Genomic DNA, 18,556 nt, shown 5'->3' with positions numbered 1-18,556 from the left:
TATTAACTTTTTTTGAAACTCATGACTAACATGGAAGCAGTATTATTACTTTACAACTCAGGCTACATATTGGATGTATTCACTTGTGTAGAATATGTATATTTACTGTAAAAATAAGATTTAAAATGTTGATGAGAAGCAAAAGGACACAAAAAAGGAACATAATTTAAATATGAATCAACAATTAAAATAGCTAAATGAACTACCTCTAGGCTTCACCTCTATGCCCTAGAACTATGTTTTTACGAAGACTAGAAGTACATGATGAATGTGATACCAAGCCTTGTGCTTCCTGCATCTGTTGTGTGATTTTACTTCTTACAGTTTTTATTCTACACTGGTTGTAAGGTGTGTGTTTTTCTAATCAACTGTACAATCTTAATACTTTTTTTTTTCAAAAATGCAGTTTTGTTGTTAACAGCAGTTCAAGCAACAATCTTTTATCAGAATTGTCCATTTTTCCTGTAAAAACTGTCTGATGATTTTCACCTTTTTGAAAAAGGAGGTGTTCAGGGAGGACACTTGCTACATTTTGTTTGCACAAACCCTGTTTTTTGACTCTACACTCATGATTTTATTTGATATGTTGATGGTTGGAAGGGTATACCAGTATCACCTACACATGATTCCTTGCATAATTGTGCAGTCATTTGGAACTATTGTTACAGTTGGTACTCCACTGACTCTTGTGGCAATGTGTCTTTATCGCTATCTAGCTATATGCATGCCTTTAAGACATGCTGACATCTCCACCAGCAGAAACAGGTTCTTTGGATTTCTGATTATTGGGGTTTCAGCTCCATAATTTCACTGATCACTTTGATAGTGCTGTGTTCTCAGTTCTTGATAGTGCTGTGTTCTCCTATACTGCATCTAATGCAGAATTAATGTTCAGAGAAGAGTGGCAAGCACACACATGTGGTACAATTTTACAGCTAAGATTTGAGACTTTGAGATTTTCATCATTGTCTTCACCTACATGAAGATAATGATTGCAGCCAGAGCCATTTGCTCTGAGAATAAGAAATCAACCAAGAAGAGTCTTAGAATCCTTCATGCCTTGCAGCTGTTTCTGTGTCTAGTTTAGTTGTTAATGACATATATGTATATAGAAATGGCATTTTGGAACATTGATATTATAACATTAAATAATGTAAGATATTCAAATTTAATCATGTTTGTGATTGCACCACATTGTCTTAGTCCATTGATTTATAGTCTCAGAGATAGAAAGTTTTTCCTTGTTTTAGGGTATAATGCTGTGTGTGGTTTGACAGCCTTTTCTCAACTTTATTCAGTGAATGGAAAATAAGACCAAGCTAACAGAAAATGTAACAACATCAACAGCTCCTTAACGCAGTTTATTCACTGTGCGTTCTAACTAATTTATCAGAATTACTGAATCAGTATATGATATCAGTGAATCGGAAATATGATAAACTTATCACTTGCCCCAGACATCATGTTTTTTCCTTCTGTCTATTCTGATTAATTTGCAGGAATACAAGTTAAACCTGTTTTTAGAATGTATGTTTCTAGTACTACAAGCATGAGAACATTCACTGGTCAACTTAAGACAAGGGTGTCTAATCTTTATGCAAATGGTGTGACTGCAGGTCTTTATTCTAAACTAGCTGAGGCAGTAATATCATGTACATTGCTCAAGGAAAGGTGTGCAGGCAAAGCTAGATGCTCAGAAACAGAATTGTGGAGTCTAGTTTTCTTGGGACAAATAACTACTTACAAAAATATTTTGTTCCTGTGATGAGATGATGACATCTGTGATGAGAAAGAATGACAATACAGCTCACTTTTTAAGTGTGCTAAGTTTAGCTGAAGGACATGCAAGACTACGCCTACTGTGGATCTGCTTTGGTGGTCCATAAACCACAAGGAATTTTGTGTGGTTAGGAGTGTCGTTTTGATGTGATGAACCGCTTAAAGCAGTGTTGATTGAAGTCAGTGATACAGGGAGGTACTCATTGAGTTTGGACACTACAGTCTTCTCCAGCACTTGTCAGATGGTTGTGACTTTAAAGCAATGGCGACTGGGATGATAGCTTGACTCAGTGACATGTTAAAGATATCCATCAGAACATGAGCCAGCTGTCTGCGCAGTCTCTGAGCACTTGACCTGGAGCACTATAGGGCCCTGCTGTCTTGCATGGATGAAGTCTGGACAGGGTCCTCCTCACGCTTGCTGTACACAGACACGGTATCTGGTCATTTCAAGGGTGGGTGGATTTCCTTGCCATGTCAGTGTTTTGGTATAAATCCAGTAGCACTGTCTTTGGGTTGGCATGATTGAAATCCCTGGCAAAAATGAAAAAAGCATCAGGATTAGAGGACGGCATTCACTGATGCCGCCGTACAGCTTATGCTGTACTTCCTTAAAATTAGGACTGAGGGATATATAAACTTGGCTTTTAACTTGAACCCTGCTTATTAGGGGCTTCCTCCTTATATAGGCACAAGTGTCAATCCAGAGTCCAGACACAATTTCCCAAGTACATTCTACATTTGCAGGTTTCAACAAGTATTTTGAATTTAAGTTTAAAAAATGGATAAAGCATTACTCTTAGAAAAAAGCTATGAAGCTGTAATTGGTGCAATACCCCTCTTGTCACTGAGATGGTACCTTCAACAGTACATCTCTAATGGTGTAAATAATTTAGCAAAATGTATCTAAAGCAGTTATGGTTTAACAGATATTTAAATTTAAATTTTATTCATAGATCACAGGCACAAAATATAAGATTGTTGCACCCCCTGCAGGGCAATTAAAGTCAAACTGGCATGCCCCATCAGACTGCTATCATGTCCGCATCAAACTTGTTCAAAATCAGACATTGTCTACATTTTATCCAATAGAGTTTAAAAAAATACTAGCCACACTGTTTGATTGTTCCAATAATGTAATAAAAAGCTAATGTTTCTCTTATTTATTTATAGTCAGCTTCAGAACATTAGACAAAGATAATGAAAATGAACTAAAATCAATATGTTTTATACACCACTCATGCAATGAGTGATTCTTCAGGCTTAAACAAATTTGTAAACTGCAGATGTTATGTTTACAGTTAGTCTTGGGACAGAAGAAGTTTTCTTTAGCAATAATGTTTTAAAACCATTTCAAAATTCAAAACAAAGCTGCCTGGGGGGGATTCTGAGGCGCTCCCAGGCCAGCTGGGCGATACAGATAGGTGTGCGCAGAGCACACAGCATCATTAGGGACCCCTCCCACCCCAACCACAAACTGTTCAACCTACTTCCATCCGGGAGGAGATACAGGAGCATCCGGGCCAGAACCAGTCGGCTCAGGTCCAGCTTCTTTCCCTCCACAATCACTCTGCTGAACTCCACACCTCACTGATAACACTACCACTCATACTGCACACAGCAGACTATGAACTATGAGCTGTTGTTTTATTCATTATTATTACCATTGCACAAATTTAACATTCTACTGCCATGTAAATAACACATCGCAACAGTTATTCATTACAGTGTACATCTCCAACGTGTTCATGTATATATCTACACACCTATAGTGAATCTATTTTTGCATATCTATAATAGTAATTTATTCTATATACTGTAATTTGTTGCACTATGTCTATTTATTGCACACTTGCACAGTCTCTTTTTGCACTATTGCTACTATTTGCATTTCTGGTAGATGCTAACTGCATTTCGTTGCCATGTACTTGTACTGAGTAATGACAATAAAGTTGAATCTATCTATCTATATATCTATCTATAGTCACGCCAGCGTGTCCTGGGTCTTCCCCGGGGTCTCCTCCCAGGTGGACTTGCCTGTGACACCTCCCAAGGGAGGCGTCCAGGAGGCATCCTAACCAGATGCCCGAACCACCTCAGCTGGCTCCTCTCGTCGTGAAGAAGCAGCGGCTCTACTCCGAGTCCCTCCCGGATGACCAAACTTCTCACCCTATTTCTAAGGGAGAGTCCAGACACCCTGCGGAGGAAACTCATTTCGGCCGCTTGTATTCGCGATCTTGTTCTTTCAGGCATTACCCAAAGCTCATGACCACAAAAGACCACATTTACCACAAAAGACCAGTAAAGAGCCCGCATCAGGTGCTGACCCAGCACCAATCCGCCTGTCAATCCCCCGCTCCCTTTTACCATCACTCGTGAACAAGACCCCGAGATACTTAAACTCCTCCACTTGAGGCAAGAGCTCATCCCTGACCCAGAGAGGGCTCTCCACCCTTTCAGGCCTGAGAACCATGGCCTCAGGTTTGGAGGTACTGATCCTCAACACGGCCGCTTCACACTCGGCTGCAAACTGATCCAGCGAAAGCTGAAATTCACGAAAGCTGAAGTTCACGAAACCTGATGTCCCCAATAGGACCACATCATCTGCAAACAGCAGCAATGTGACCTTGAGGTCACCAAACCGGCCACCCTCCATCCCCTGACTGCGCCTAGAAATTCTATCCATGAAAATCATTAATAGAATCAGTGACAAAGGGCAACCCTGACGGAGTCCAACTCTCACTGAGAACGAGTCTGACTTACTGCTGGCCATGCGAACCAAACTCCTGCTTTGTTTGTACAGGGCCTGAATGGTTCATAGCAAAGAGCCATGTACCCTGTACTCCGAAGCACCTCCCACAGTATACCCCGGGGAACACAGTCGAATGCCTTCTCCAAATCCACAAAGTGTGGACTGTGGACTGGTTGGGCAAACTCCCATGAACTCTCCAGAATCCTGGAGAGGGTGAAGAGTTGGTTCAGTGTTCCACGACTCGGACGGAACCCGCACTGTTCCTCCTGAATCCGAGGTTAGACTATAAGCTAGACTCTCTTCTCCAGTACCCCTGCATAGACCTTACCAGGGAGGCTGAGGAGTGTGATTCCCCTGTAGTTGGAACACATCCTCCGGTCCCCCTTTTTAAAAAGAGGCACCACCACCCCAGGCTGCCAATCCAGTGGCACTGCCCCCGATGTCCACGCAATGTTGAAAAGGCGTGTCAGCCAAGACAGCCCCACAACATCCAGAGCCTTGAGGAACTCAGGACGGAACTCATCCACCCCTGGAGCCCTGCCGCCAAGGAGCTTCTTAACTACCTTAGCGACTTCGGCCTCAGTAATGGACAAGCCTATTCCCATGTCCCCAGACTCTGCCTTCTCACTGGAGAACATCCATCCATCCATTTTCTAAGCCGCTTCTCCGTCAGGGTCGCGGGGGGGAGCTGGAGCCTATCCCAGCAGTCTTCGGGCGGAAGGCAGGATACACTGGACAGGTCGCCAGTCCATCGCAGGGCAGACACACAGACACAGACAGTCACTCACACCTAGGGACAATTTAGCACACCCTATTGGCCTGACTGCATGTCTTTGGACTGTGGGAGGAAACCAGAGAACCCAGAGGAAACCCACACAGACACAGGGAGAACATGCAAAATCCACACAGAGAGGACCCCGGTCACCCGGCCGGGGAATCGAACCCAGGCCCTCCTTGCTGTGAGGCGACAGCGCTACCAACCACGCCACCATGCCGCCACTGGAGAACATGTCGGTGGGATTGAGAAGGTCCTCAAAGTATTCCTTCCACCGCCCAATGACGTCTTCAGTCGTCAGCAGCACACCATCTCAAGTATGTATTTTTCTCACAGAAAAAACAGGTGCATTTTACACACAGCCTTCTGAATGATACATAACTCAGATTTTTTTTATCCTTTGAAGCTAAAGAATCTGAGAAAAAATGTTTTGTCTCTAAGGATAATGGTGTATAGGGGTGGCCCTAAGTTCTATATCTGCATGATTTATGGTTTGTTTTTTACAATTTATTTTTGTGAAAGAATCAGAAACTTGACCGTGTGGGCCCACCACCCACAAGGTCCAGCATGGGGGAGTGGTGCAGTGTTGTACAGGCAGTGGGAAATTGCAGGAAGGCCCTTGGTGACCTAAGCCCCTGCGGCAGAAACTGGCTCTTGGTACGTGGAACGTAACCTCACTCGGGGGGAGGAGCTGGAGCTTGTGCAGGAGGTTGAGAGGTACCAACTAGATAGAGTTGGGCTCACCTCCACCCACAGTGTCAGCTGTGGAACCAAACTCCTGGATAGGGGTTGGTCCCTCTCCTACTCAGGGGTTGCACAGGGTGAGAGGCACCGGGTGGGTGTGGGGATACTTACGAGTCCCCGGCTGGCAACCATGCAGTTGGAGTTTGTGCCGGTAGACAAGAGGGTTGCCTCAATGCGAATTAAAATTGCAGAGAGGAAAACTCTGACTGTTGTGTGTGCTTGTGCACCAAAAAACAGGTCAGAGTCTTCTGCCTTTTTGGAGTGAGTGGGTGGGGTTCTGGAAAGGGTCCTGCCTACAGACTCCATAATCTTACTGGGAGACTTCAATGCTCACATTGGCAATGACTGGGAGACCTGAAAAGGCATGATTGGGAAGAACGGCCTGCCCAATCCAAACACAAATGGTGAATTGTTCCTGGACTTCTGTGCCAGGCATGAATTGTCCATAACGAAAACAACAAGTTTGAACACAAGGATGTTCATAAGTGTACATGGTACCAGAGCTCCTTGGGTCAAAGTTCAATGATTGACTTTGTTGTCGTTTCATCTGACTTGGGACCATATGTTCTGGACACTTGGGTGAAGAGAGGTGCTGAGCTGTCAACTGATCACCATCTGGTGGTGAGTTGGATCAGATGGCTGGGAAGACTGATGGTCAGACTCGTTAGACCCAACCAAATAGTGAGGGTGTGCTGAGAACAACTGTTGGAGGTCCCTGTTCGGAATGATTTCAACTCCTACCTCTGGGAGAGCTTTTCTCATGTCTCAGAGGAGGTAGGGGACATGGAGTCTGAATGGACCCTGTTCAAAACCTCCATGCTGAAGAAAGTGACCTTAAAGGATTGGTTAGCCTGGACTCCCAAATCAGCAGATAGGTACCGACAAGCAAAAAAGGTGACAGCTGCAACGGTGGCAGAAGCAAAATCTAGGGCATGGGAGGAGTTTGGGGTGGCCATGGAAAAAGACTTTCATTCTGCTTCACAGAGGTTCTGGACAACTGTTTGGTGACTCAGGAGCGGTCAGGGTGGCTGCGTCCAAGCTGTATTCGGCAAGGTTGGAGAAACTCTGACTTCAAATGAGGATATTGTCGGTCAGTAGAAGGAGCACTTTGACAAACTCCTTAATCCAGGAGACGTGCCTCCCTTACGGGAGTCAGGGCCAGAGGCTTCTGGTGTGTCAAGTTCTATTTCCCTGGTGGAGGTTACTGAGGTAGTTGGTAAGCTCCTCAGTGGCACGGCACCGGGGATGGATGAGCTTCATCCAGAGATGCTTAAGGCTCTGGAAATTGTGGGGCTGTCGTGGTTAACATGCCTCTGCAATATTGCATGGACCTCAGGAACAGTACCCTTGGACTGGCAGACCGGGGTGGTGGTCCCTATCTTTAAAAAAGGGGACCAGAGGGTGTGTGCCAACTATCGGGGTATCACACTGCTCAGCCTTCCTGGGAAAGTCTATGCCAAGGTGCTGAAAAGGAGACTTCAATTGAGGAGAAAGAAGGGGGAGAAAAAAGGAGCGGCTTGGGGTCTCCGGGAATGAGCTGGAGGAAGTTGTGGGGAACATCTGAGATTCTCTGCTCCCTCAACTGCTACTGTGACCCTATCTGGACTAGTGGTTAACAATGATGATGATGATGATTATGATGAATCAGACACAAAACAACAGGGTTCCAGCACTTTGACCCATATTAAATATCATAAATCATATCTTTCAACAGTATGTCCCAAAAATCACATTGTGTTCCAATTGTGAATCTATAAGACATTACATATTGATCTATCATCAACTGCAATACTAATGCTGTCAATAAAAACACTATAAATGTTGCTATGCAATTTCTGTAAGCAAACTGAAGTACCATAGGCCCCGCCTCATCACCAAGGGTCTTTGAGAACAGTATAAGTACACCAGCCATAGGATCATGCCCACTGCAACTGCTGGTTATTTTACTGCTTACACTTTATTTTCAGTAGGTCCCCATAGCTGTATTTGAGTATTAATTATTCAATGTGATTGGTTTGTCAGATATACCTATTCTAGATCTATTATATTAGCTTTTTTACAGACATGCAGAACTCAGTGAATAGTAGCTTAGACATTATTCAGTTGATGAATTTTTCAAGAATATTTATGCAGAAGGTTGTGTTGGTGCAGGTACTGGTGGGGATTTTCTTTTATGTGAACTGTCTGATGATATTCACCTTTCTGAAAAAAAATATGTTCAGGGAGGACACTCGCTACATTTTGTTTGCCCAAACCCTATTGGTAGACTCTGTTCTTATGGTAATGAGTGATGCAATGTTGATTTGGAATAATTACATGTATCGTATTCACATGATTCCTTGTATTATCATCTGTACAGTTGTAACTGCTTTCACCATTTGTACTCCACTGACTCTTGTGGCAATGTGTCTGGAGCGCTATGTTGCTATATGCATGCCTTTAAGACATGCTGACATCTCTACCAGCAGGACTAGATTCCTCGGACTTCTCATCATATGGGGTATTAGCTCCGTAGTTCCATTGTTCACTTTGGTAGCATATTTGTCTGTGGTTCCTCCAGGCAGTCTGTTCTCCTATGATGTGTGTAGTGTGGAATTAATGTTAGGACAAGAGTGGCAGGCACAGATACGGGTTACAATTTTGCAGCTTCTTTTTCTCCTAATGATCATTATAATTGTCTTCACTTACATCAAGATAATGACTGCAGCCAGAGCCGCCTCCTCTGACAATAAGAAATCAACCAACAAGAGTCTCAGAACTGTGATCCTTCATGCTTTTCAGCTGTTTCTCTGTATAATGCAGTTTTTAAGCCCCTATATAGAAATGGTATTTCTAAAGATAGATGTGTCAGTATATGGTCATTTGAGATATGCTGATTTTGTTATCTTCATTATTGCACCACGTTGCTTAAGTCCGTTAATTTATGGACTCAGGGATGAAAAGTTTTTTCATGCTTTAAAACATCATGCTTTGTGTGGTCTTGATAGCTTTTTCTCAACATTGTTCAAATTCAATCAGTGGAAAATAAGACCGATCCACACTATAGCACTTTAGAAGTGTAATGTCTTTAATTAATTTATTGTATATTAGTTATATATAAGTTTCCTAGTCTGTTTTTTATACAGTGGGAATCAAATCAGTATTTATTGTGTAACTATGTTTTACAGCATCATCATGTTTAACAACAGCTTTAATAAGCTCAGTTTAACAATGAGCTTAATAATATCCTGTGGTGATGGACTACCATTAAAAACCAAGTGCTATTAGGTTCTCACTTTCAGGTCTTCATCTAGTGCATAATTTATAAAGAAATGCCTGAGTTTTAACTGCAGCTTTTGGGAAAACAACTGCAATGATACTCCTTCCCCACCTGCTCCAAGCCCATTTGCTAGGATATCAAAGAGACATGAAGGGACACCCTTGCCTCAGGGTATCTCAGCTTCTTCCCAGTGGACATTGATGTTTTAAAGTAAAAAGTGATATGCAATTCCATCATTATCTGTAATATTTTTAGTGCTGATGTAACCACATGAAATACAACACAGACTGTCTAGAATGCTACATTGACATTACAGCTTGGCCTAGACAGAACTGACTTCATCATACAGTCCTTCACAAAAAGGCCTCTATCCCCATAATTTACTGAATAATGTATATTCTGTTCTTGGTTAGTGCTGCTAAATGATAGTAGTATGACCCATGTTAACGTCTTTATGCTGACATGACAACACTCGTCTTTTCAACATTTTGCAATTACAAGCTTCTCTCCAAAGCTGTGAATCATCAGGTAATAAGCTCTTCTGCAAAGTGGACACACTGTTGGCACAGGTAAGGGGGTGTTACTAAGCAACCTGCATCCTATCAGTGACAGGGGGATATCTTTGGAGATGTTTAGCCCTACAAAGAACTGGTTCAGCCAGCCAGCCCAGGCCCCATGACCCCCTTGGTAAAACAACGGGCTCATTCTTTGCTCCACTGCTGACCTCATTGTCTCTTTGTGAAACGAAAATCCTGAGTTGCATTCTGCTAAATGGTTGAGCACCGAGCAGCAGGAGCGCACAGCAGACCCAGCTTGTGATGGAGCAGAGAGGGTGACCGAGAGCAGGAGTTGCCAAAGCCGTGCTAGCCTTGACCCTCACAACCAGGAAAAAACATGGTGAGACTTATGCTTATTTTATAAAAATAAGTTTGTATTAAGCTCTTAAGGTTAGGTTTTTAACAGGCTATGAGATTTGTGTGGAATTGCTTTCAAGAATATGTGACATACACCACAGTGCTATACTGTACCGGTAAAGAAGTTACTAGCCTATTCAACACGGGCTATATAAGCAACCTTGTGTGTGAAATCACTTAAAACATAAGCTTATATTTACTAATATCACCACATTTTACTTGCCTGCAGTCATTGTTTGCTGTCATTTAGACCAGACATTGATGGAATATTGTTAAACTTCAATTTCTTGAAATTGTCTTGAAATAAAATGATTTTAAATATAGATGTGCATTTAAATAATCTTTAAACATATAGGACTGTACAATATTCCTAATCTCATTTATGATGTCTTCTTATAAGTTCATGCAGCAGAGTTTTTTTTTGTTTGTTTTTTTTAACTGGTAGCTTTTATTTACATACATACACGCAATGGTCACAGTATAATGGAAAAGACATTTCATGTAACTGTGTTGTTAAGCGAGTGTATGAGTGCATGAATGGGTTTGCAGGGAATCACAGGAGAGCTACTGAGCAAAGCAAGGTGTGCACAGTTGGCTTGGCAACAAATCTGGCCAACAGAAATGATGACATGATTACAGCTATCAACACTACAATCCATCATAAACAATATCTACCTCATAATAAGTTCTGTTTGATCAATATGGTCAATGTTTGCATTACAGAGTCTTGGCGAAGGTCCTCTGGCTGTGATTGAAAACCCTGTGGCAGTCAGGCATTCTCTCCAGGATGAGAGGATGAGAATGGCTCAGGGGAAAGGAGGACAGGACAGTCCTGGCTCCTGGCTCAGAGAGATGGAGGCCCCACACCCAGGTACAGACAGCCTGCATCAATGACACCTTAGATCAATGCACCACAGATAAGTGAGGATACAGACTGAACAAGGGCTGTCATGTGGGATTACAAATAAAATTAGAATTTTACTCTTTTTATTTGTGTAATATTTTCGCATATTTAAATTTTAACTCCATTATTTTACCAAAAATCATGCACCATGAAGTTTTCTGATTTGCAAAGAATTTATGTATTATTAAAATTCACCCCCAATATCATTGTCATTGTTAGGCATTAAGAGAGGCTGCTCTGAGGCATGATCACACCAATTATAGTAAAAGTGTGTAACTGGTGCGGGTGGCTGCAGTAGCTGTGTAGCATTGCCTATTAAGTCAACATATTGCTCCGTTAATGGTTGAATAGCAAAAAAAAAGCTACAGTGTGACGTTTGCAGGTATTCTCAAAGGATGTAAGCTTCTAATAATGGCAACACTTGTTGTTTTGTTTGCTTATGATTGGCAATTGCATGTTCCCGGTTCAGTTCTGAGTGGTTAGTACCAATTGTGTTGTAATATTATTATAACTAGGTAACTAGGTTAAGCTACTAAAGAGGTAGCTTTAAACATTCAGATGCATGTTTTTCACATTAGAATGTGCATTTTCTTATAGGCTTTGGGGAATATTTGAATGTCAGATTTTATTTTCATAGGCCAGACCTTTGAAAATAAGTGTGCTCTAACTGCCTGATGATACAAAATAATTCTTATTATTACTGTTAGTATTAGCTGTTGTAATAGGGTGGGTAGGGTGTAATGTGGTTGGGATAGTGTAGTGGTTAACACCTCTGCCTTCTACACTGTAGACTGGGGTTCAATCCCCACCGGGGTAAGCACCCTACACTATACCAATGAGGGTCCTTGGGCAAGACTCCTAACACCGCCTTGGCCTACCTATGTAAAATGATCAAATTGTAAGTCGCTCTGGATAAGAGCGTCTGCCAAATGCCATAAATGTAAATGTAATAGTACTAAAAACTGTAGTGGTACTACAAGTAGTATGCTAGAAAGAATTTTTATTTACTAACAAAATGTGCACTTTTTGTCTTTCTACACTCTTCTTGAATTTGATCAGTCTTTCATTCAGTATCCACAAATATGTCCACTCAACGTGTGATTAGAGTGTTGGCTGCTCTGTGCGCTCTTGGGCTACTTGGAGGTGTTGTTGTCGGTGTGTGGTTCATTGGTAAGATGGTTTTCAGTATCAATCTCAACATTCACAAGCTGCACTTATAAATCCCAGAAGTACTGGGGTACACATATGTTTATCTTTCTCTGTCTCGCTCTCTCTAGTCAAACTTCTTTTAAGGCCTACCTCAACTCAGAGTCCTACAGGGTTGGGGGATACCAAAGAAACCTCCTTCTGCAATGTATCAGAAGACACCTCTGTTACTGACCCCAGGAAAGGTATGTGCCTTTGGCATGCAGCTCTATTTACTTCCCTCCAGACCAGCCTCTGTGAAAACAATACAGGGCCAGATGGTAAACACAGCAACCTAGACAATCCCCTATGAGTGACAGTGCTACACTCTAAATGAAAAGAACAATGAGATGAGCCTGCATGACAGATGACAGAAAAAGCCAAAGACCTATAACAATTGTAGAACACAGGGAGGCATGGCATGCAGCAGGACGTAAATAAACAGTCAGTACAGATATTCACAGGAACAGTAACGGTTTGAAAATAATAAACAGCAGCTGTAAATGAGCATATGAATTGTGATGCTGCAATATTTTACCATTTATCCTTCTCTCTTCTACAATAAGCAACATGTATGATTATGCATTTTGTTCAGGAGCTTTTAAAATGTCTATTGGTCTTTGAAAAGTTTGATGGATTTTTTTCAGATCTGAAGCAAGAGTGAAACTTGTCTTTCTCTTATTTTTCAAAGATTAAATCTTAAAAAGAAATAGTTAGACAATAAACATGCATGATTTTCTACTTTCTCAAATCAGTTAAGACACTTTTTGCTTCTTTAATTGAATAGAACTGATGCTGCCAGGCTAGCATGGTTCACAACCACTGAAATAGTCACCAAAACTGTTTCCACAATGCCAAAAATCTTCATATATTTGCTTCAAATTATGTCTACAAACAACACAAACTTATTCAGAAAAAAATAATTATTTGCACATTTAAGCCAAAACTGGAACTTTCCTGTAATCAAAATATACGTGGTTGAGGTTCATTATGCAAAGACCTTAAATCCATAACCAGACATTGTATCCACTCACTTAGCTGCTCTACCTACATTATTCCACAGTGTGTCTGTGCTACGAATTACTTTAGCCCTATCTTAGGTTGTCACTCATGGAATGACACCAAATTGTGCTCAGGAAAGAGATGATTTGGTTATCCTAAATAACTGCTCCTTCTTTCACATACTCAGAGAAGTGTTTGTTGTTGTTATTGTTGTTGTTGTTTTCATTTTTGTAGTTCACAGTGAGCCATACTCAGCTCTAAACCACTTCATCTGAATTAAGACCTGGATGCAGTTTGAGTGGGATGAGAGACATTTAGGGCATATATTTGTAGAAATGTTGCAGAAATTATGCATTTGGAAGTAAGTTGAAAATCATGCAAATCAAAATTTTCACCAAACTGTTACTTAAAGTATTGTTTTTCTTATAGTGGTTGTTCTGGTGGTCTACTGGGTCTGGGTTAGGACTCGGAATTTTTAATAATTGTTTTCATTACAGTTTTGGAAACTCCTGTTTTGTCTGTCAGAGCTTCATCTCAAACGAATAACTTGTACTTATTTGACTGGAAATAAATTATATTTTCAGTAATATATTTTTTAATCTTTGAGAAGTTATGCTTTTTAGTTATGTTTTTTATTGTTCAGTTAAATCCGTTTTATTGTCTGGCTTTTTAAAAAAATCTTCTTACCTGATTAATTACCAAAAATAATCATTACATTATTTAATTACTAATGCATTGATAATGACAGTCTGAAATGTCACCTGTCTTCACAATGCTGGGTAGTGTTTGGAGGGGTTTTGACTGAAAGGGGCTCAGTGTTTTACAGGATAAGTGCAGAGAACTCTTTGCTAGAGATACAGCTGGAGAAACTGCAGACCTGGCTGCCTGTGTGCTATGAGCGCTGGAACTCCTCACTGGGGACCCTTGTGTGCCGACAGCTGGGCTATCTGAGGTGAGCGAGGCTGACAGCTCAATCACACACGTGCACACACATTTCCAGCTCTCAGCACCTTTTACTTGGAGAGCAGCTGTGGCTGCTTTCTGTTAGTCGACCTTTCCTACAGTGATTGCAGTGCTGATACTCACTTCAGTCATGTTCACTCCTGTACCAAAGAATGACGTGCATAGTGTGTGCACATTCTGAAAGTGTCATGATGAACATGTCATTCAGAGTTGTGAATCCAGTTGTTTGATCTGACCTCTGTTTCTAGATTAACCAAGCACAAGGGGGTCAATCTGACTGACATCGGGCCAAAGTACAACGTTGGATTTGTTCAAATTACCTCAGAACACCAAAGCAATTTGGAAAGTTTATGGCAGTTCAGGTACCTCTTTTTGCAGTTCTGTGCCTGGTATATGACATTAATGAAATAATGTCCCGAGTTCACTTCAGTCTTTTTCTACAACTCTAGAGGAAGCTGCAGCACAGGAAAGGTTATAGCTCTGAAATGTTTTGGTGAGGCATTAATTAGATTTTCTTCCTGCTGGACAAAATACTATAATATTACATTTTCAACTTACTCAAGCAATAAAACTGTCATGAATATGAGTCTGGGATGTTTCCCTGTGCAGAGTGTGGGACAAGGGCAAAGTTATCCAGGATAATAGGAGGGGTAGAAGCCACACTAGGCAGGTGGCCCTGGCAAGTGAGTCTCTACTACAGCAACCGTCACACCTGTGGAGGATCCATCATCAACAGCCAGTGGATCATTACAGCTGCTCACTGTGTCCACAAGTAAGATCCCTTATTAAAAACGACTCTACCATTTACTAAAACCAGCATTCAGATAAACCAACAATATTTCTGATTATTTGTGTCCTTTAAGCTACAGGCTACCTCAAGTTTCCAGCTGGGTGGTCTATGCTGGGATTGTTACTCGCAATTCAGCCAAACTGGCTCAGTATACAGGCTATGCTGTAGAGAAAATCATCTACAACAAGAACTACAATCACAGAAGCCATGACAATGATATTGCGCTGATGAAACTAAGGACACCTTTGAATTTTTCAGGTGAAAACAGCTGAACAAAAATCACATTAATGTCCTTTCTATTGTATATTGTGTTCTGTATCTCTGTGTTCTGTATGATTCCATACTGTGCAAAAATCTTTAGCAGCCAAGAACATTGTTTAAAACTATTTATCTTGGTAGTTTGTTGACTTTGAGTGTAAAAATACTGTCCTCTCACTGCAATCCAGTCATTGCATGGATTTGTTTAATTCCATTAATAGCAGACCTGAGTTCATTCAAAGAAGGATTGATTAGCTAAAGCAGGTATTGGATGGAAACTGTAAACACTGGACATCCTTGAAAAGAGGTTTGCTAAAGGAAGGTAATTATGCTTAGTATACCATTCTGTTTTCAACTCTAGACACCATCAGGCCAGTGTGTCTACCTCAGTATGACCATGATCTTCCAGGAGGAACACAGTGCTGGATTTCTGGCTGGGGATACACACAACCTGATGATGGTAAAGAAAGCACATGTAAATAAAACACATATAAACATAGTCTATGATAAGTCTCTATCCACAAATATAATTAGGGATGATGTCTAAATGTGATGACAATACACATTTAACACATGTAAAATATTTATAAAATGCAGAAATAGGGACTACATCCACCTGGATTAGAAATATGGAGGAATATCATTTTATTTCTGTAGGACTACAAATTCAGTCAAATGACTATAATGACAATATACAAAGACAATATAAATACAATATGCATTAGAATATTTATTTTTTCTGTTATTTATTATGTTGAAACATATACAATGGAATCTGTAGTATCATATATTTCAATGTCTATATTGGAAATAATAATAATAATAATAATAAAAAACCTTAATAAACTACAGTGAGTAATATTCAAATGCATTAAAAAGTGCACTGCACTGAATCCAGTTAAACAGGCCTAATTATGCTCACTTTACAAGGAGTGTATTTGGTTCAGCTGTCTTTAAGTACTGACAATATCATGACACAGTCAGAAAAGTGTACTGGGCCATAATTTATCACAATAAATATTGTCATATTGTCCAACCTAGTTTGGTAATTAACTGATAAGATGAATCAGATGTGGTTGAGTAACTATGCAGGAATCTGGCCCTCCAGAACCAGACTTCCCAACCTCGCTGTTAAGTCTTAACTGGTAATGAATGGCTAACAAGCATCAAAAGGAAATGAAAAACAAGTTCATTAGTATATTAACATATGTTTTTATTCCTTTGCACAGTACATATTCCCGACACACTTAAAGAGGCTCCAGTGCCCTTGATAAGCACAAAAAAATGCAACAGCACCTGTATGTACAATGGGGAGATCACTCCAAGAATGATCTGTGCTGGTTATACAGAGGGCAGAGTGGACGCCTGTCAGGTAATGTTCTGGTCTCAAAAGGCCTTAAAGATATCCTCAAAAATGCTCTGGGAAAATGTAATCCTGCTAAATAACAACAGTGAAAAGAGAACTTGCTTCTCATGCAGGGAGACAGTGGAGGCCCTCTAGTTTGCCAGGATGATAGTGTATGGAGGCTGGTTGGAGTTGTTAGCTGGGGAACAGGCTGTGCAGAGCCCAATCACCCAGGTGTATACACCAAAGTGGCTGAGTTTTTAGGCTGGATTTATGAGATGATAGAGGTAGGTTGCAATAATGCCCTGCAGATATACTACACTACTAGTTTGCTATTCTTGGGGCTCAAATAAATGTGACTTTTTTCCCTCCATGCAGAGCTACTGACAGGCCGAGAGCATTACTGCACTCAAGGACCATAATCTCATAGCCTAAGTTCTTTTTGCTGGATATTGTGGACATTTCTCTCAAGGTTTATTTTTATATTGTCAAACCTCAACTCCTCCAGTTTAATATTCCATTTAGATGTTTGTAATAAACTGTGTTGTGTAACATGAGAAGTGAGTGTGGTGTTTAACTTGGAAAAAAAACAGATTTTTTTTCTTTGCTCATAAATGACTACCACTTTCATGCTTTTCATAAAGGATTTCTGAATCAATGTCTGGGTTCTGGTGCTAAAAAAGATAACAAAAATTGCTGAGGCGATACCCAAATGACTTGATTAGTCATTGTACTTTCTACACACTCTTTTTTGATTATTTTTAAAAGATGTTTACATTTTCATAGATGCTTAATATTGGGATAGTCACCCACCCATGAACCTAAATGTGAGACATTCTAAATGTTTATACTAGAGGTGGGCAATACATACCATGACAGTTATTTCACATTATGTCACAATATATTTTCTGAGCATGGTGTGGATTTTATACTTAAAGAGCACTGATCAACTGCATGCATCATTACATGAGAGCATAATTAGCCCCTTTTCACTGGATTTAGTGCAGTGCAATATGTGGAGGATTAATAAAAAAATTTTAATTAAAGGTTTTTGTTTTTTACATGTGGCACCATTGTTTCTTTTTTATCTGTTCCAACTTATCAAACCTTCTAAACATGCAACAACATGCATAATGTGTATCAAGAAAATGACTTTGGGAATGGTTATAATTATAATAAGTTAATATTTTGGTATTAGGTAATATTTTGAGATTATCTTATCCAAAACTAGTTATTGCTATGTATGTTGTGTATTGAAGAAATGAAGTATTGTAATATGTTTGCCATAATGCCCACCCCTAGCTGATGGTACTACTAGATAATAGTCTTAATGTGGTAAATTAGTTTTGTAATCATAGTTTATTCAATAAATCTGTTTAGTGATATGACCATCTAACTGAAGTGTTTCAACTCTCAACACTTTGTCTCCATGCAATGGTCACTTCAGAGGGAGCAGTTTGGGTTCCCTTTACTGGATACCATGGTGTTTGGTTCATGTTCAGCCAGAGAAAAAGACAGAAAACAGTAATAAGCATGTTGATTTCCCCCACAATAAACGCCCCACAAAAACCAAGGATGACTCTGTGCTGACTGACCAAAACTCTAATAAACTTAGGAATGCTTCTCCTCTGCATTTGTGCAAGACCCCCCTAACTCCAATACTCATAGCAAAGCCGTGGAAAAACTTGAGAGTGACCAACCTCTCACAAACCAAAGTTTATCCGACTCCAGTGTTCATAACAGGCATTGTTACGATAGCTGTGATTGTTAAAACACAATAACTGAATAAATATCAATCAAAAGGAAAAATTGCCCAAGTCATCAGTGTTGTTTGCACTCAAAATTAAATATATGTTTGGGTTATACAATGAAACCTGCCGTGTCGG

General features: G+C 40.4%; 2 protein-coding genes and 1 pseudogene across 5 annotated transcripts; all 3 read left to right on the top strand.

The window, feature by feature from the left end:
- Positions 1 to 30: 30 nt before the first annotated feature.
- Positions 31 to 1,312, top strand: LOC119265757 (annotated as a pseudogene).
- Positions 1,313 to 8,114: 6,802 nt separating this feature from the next.
- On the top strand, positions 8,115 to 9,104 carry LOC119265755 (odorant receptor 131-2-like). The gene has a single exon (XM_037546489.1). The coding sequence runs from the start codon at positions 8,115 to 8,117 to the stop codon at positions 9,102 to 9,104; it is 990 nt and encodes a 329-aa protein (XP_037402386.1).
- A 977-nt stretch (positions 9,105 to 10,081) lies between these two features.
- tmprss5 (transmembrane serine protease 5) lies at positions 10,082 to 18,504 on the top strand. 4 transcript variants are annotated; one of them, XM_017713019.2, is made up of 13 exons: positions 10,082 to 10,206; positions 10,947 to 11,094; positions 12,187 to 12,297; positions 12,405 to 12,518; positions 14,131 to 14,266; positions 14,526 to 14,639; positions 14,727 to 14,770; positions 14,887 to 15,049; positions 15,141 to 15,325; positions 15,687 to 15,785; positions 16,555 to 16,697; positions 16,805 to 16,957; positions 17,049 to 17,227. In XM_017713019.2, exons 1-13 carry the CDS (start codon positions 10,204 to 10,206, stop codon positions 17,055 to 17,057), a joined length of 1,422 nt encoding a protein of 473 aa, XP_017568508.1. In that variant the 5' UTR covers positions 10,082 to 10,203; the 3' UTR covers positions 17,058 to 17,227. The 4 variants fall into 4 exon arrangements, with proteins under 4 accessions (XP_017568508.1, XP_037402384.1, XP_017568507.1 ...); XM_037546487.1 differs by having other exon boundaries at positions 15,147 to 15,325; positions 16,805 to 17,227; XM_017713018.2 differs by having other exon boundaries at positions 16,805 to 17,227.
- Positions 18,505 to 18,556: the final 52 nt, after the last annotated feature.

Source organism: Pygocentrus nattereri, chromosome 17, assembly GCF_015220715.1.
Source record: "Pygocentrus nattereri isolate fPygNat1 chromosome 17, fPygNat1.pri, whole genome shotgun sequence".
Taxonomy (NCBI): domain Eukaryota; kingdom Metazoa; phylum Chordata; class Actinopteri; order Characiformes; family Serrasalmidae; genus Pygocentrus; species Pygocentrus nattereri.
Note: the sequence above shows the minus strand (reverse complement) of the source record. Positions and strands in the feature narration are given on the sequence as shown.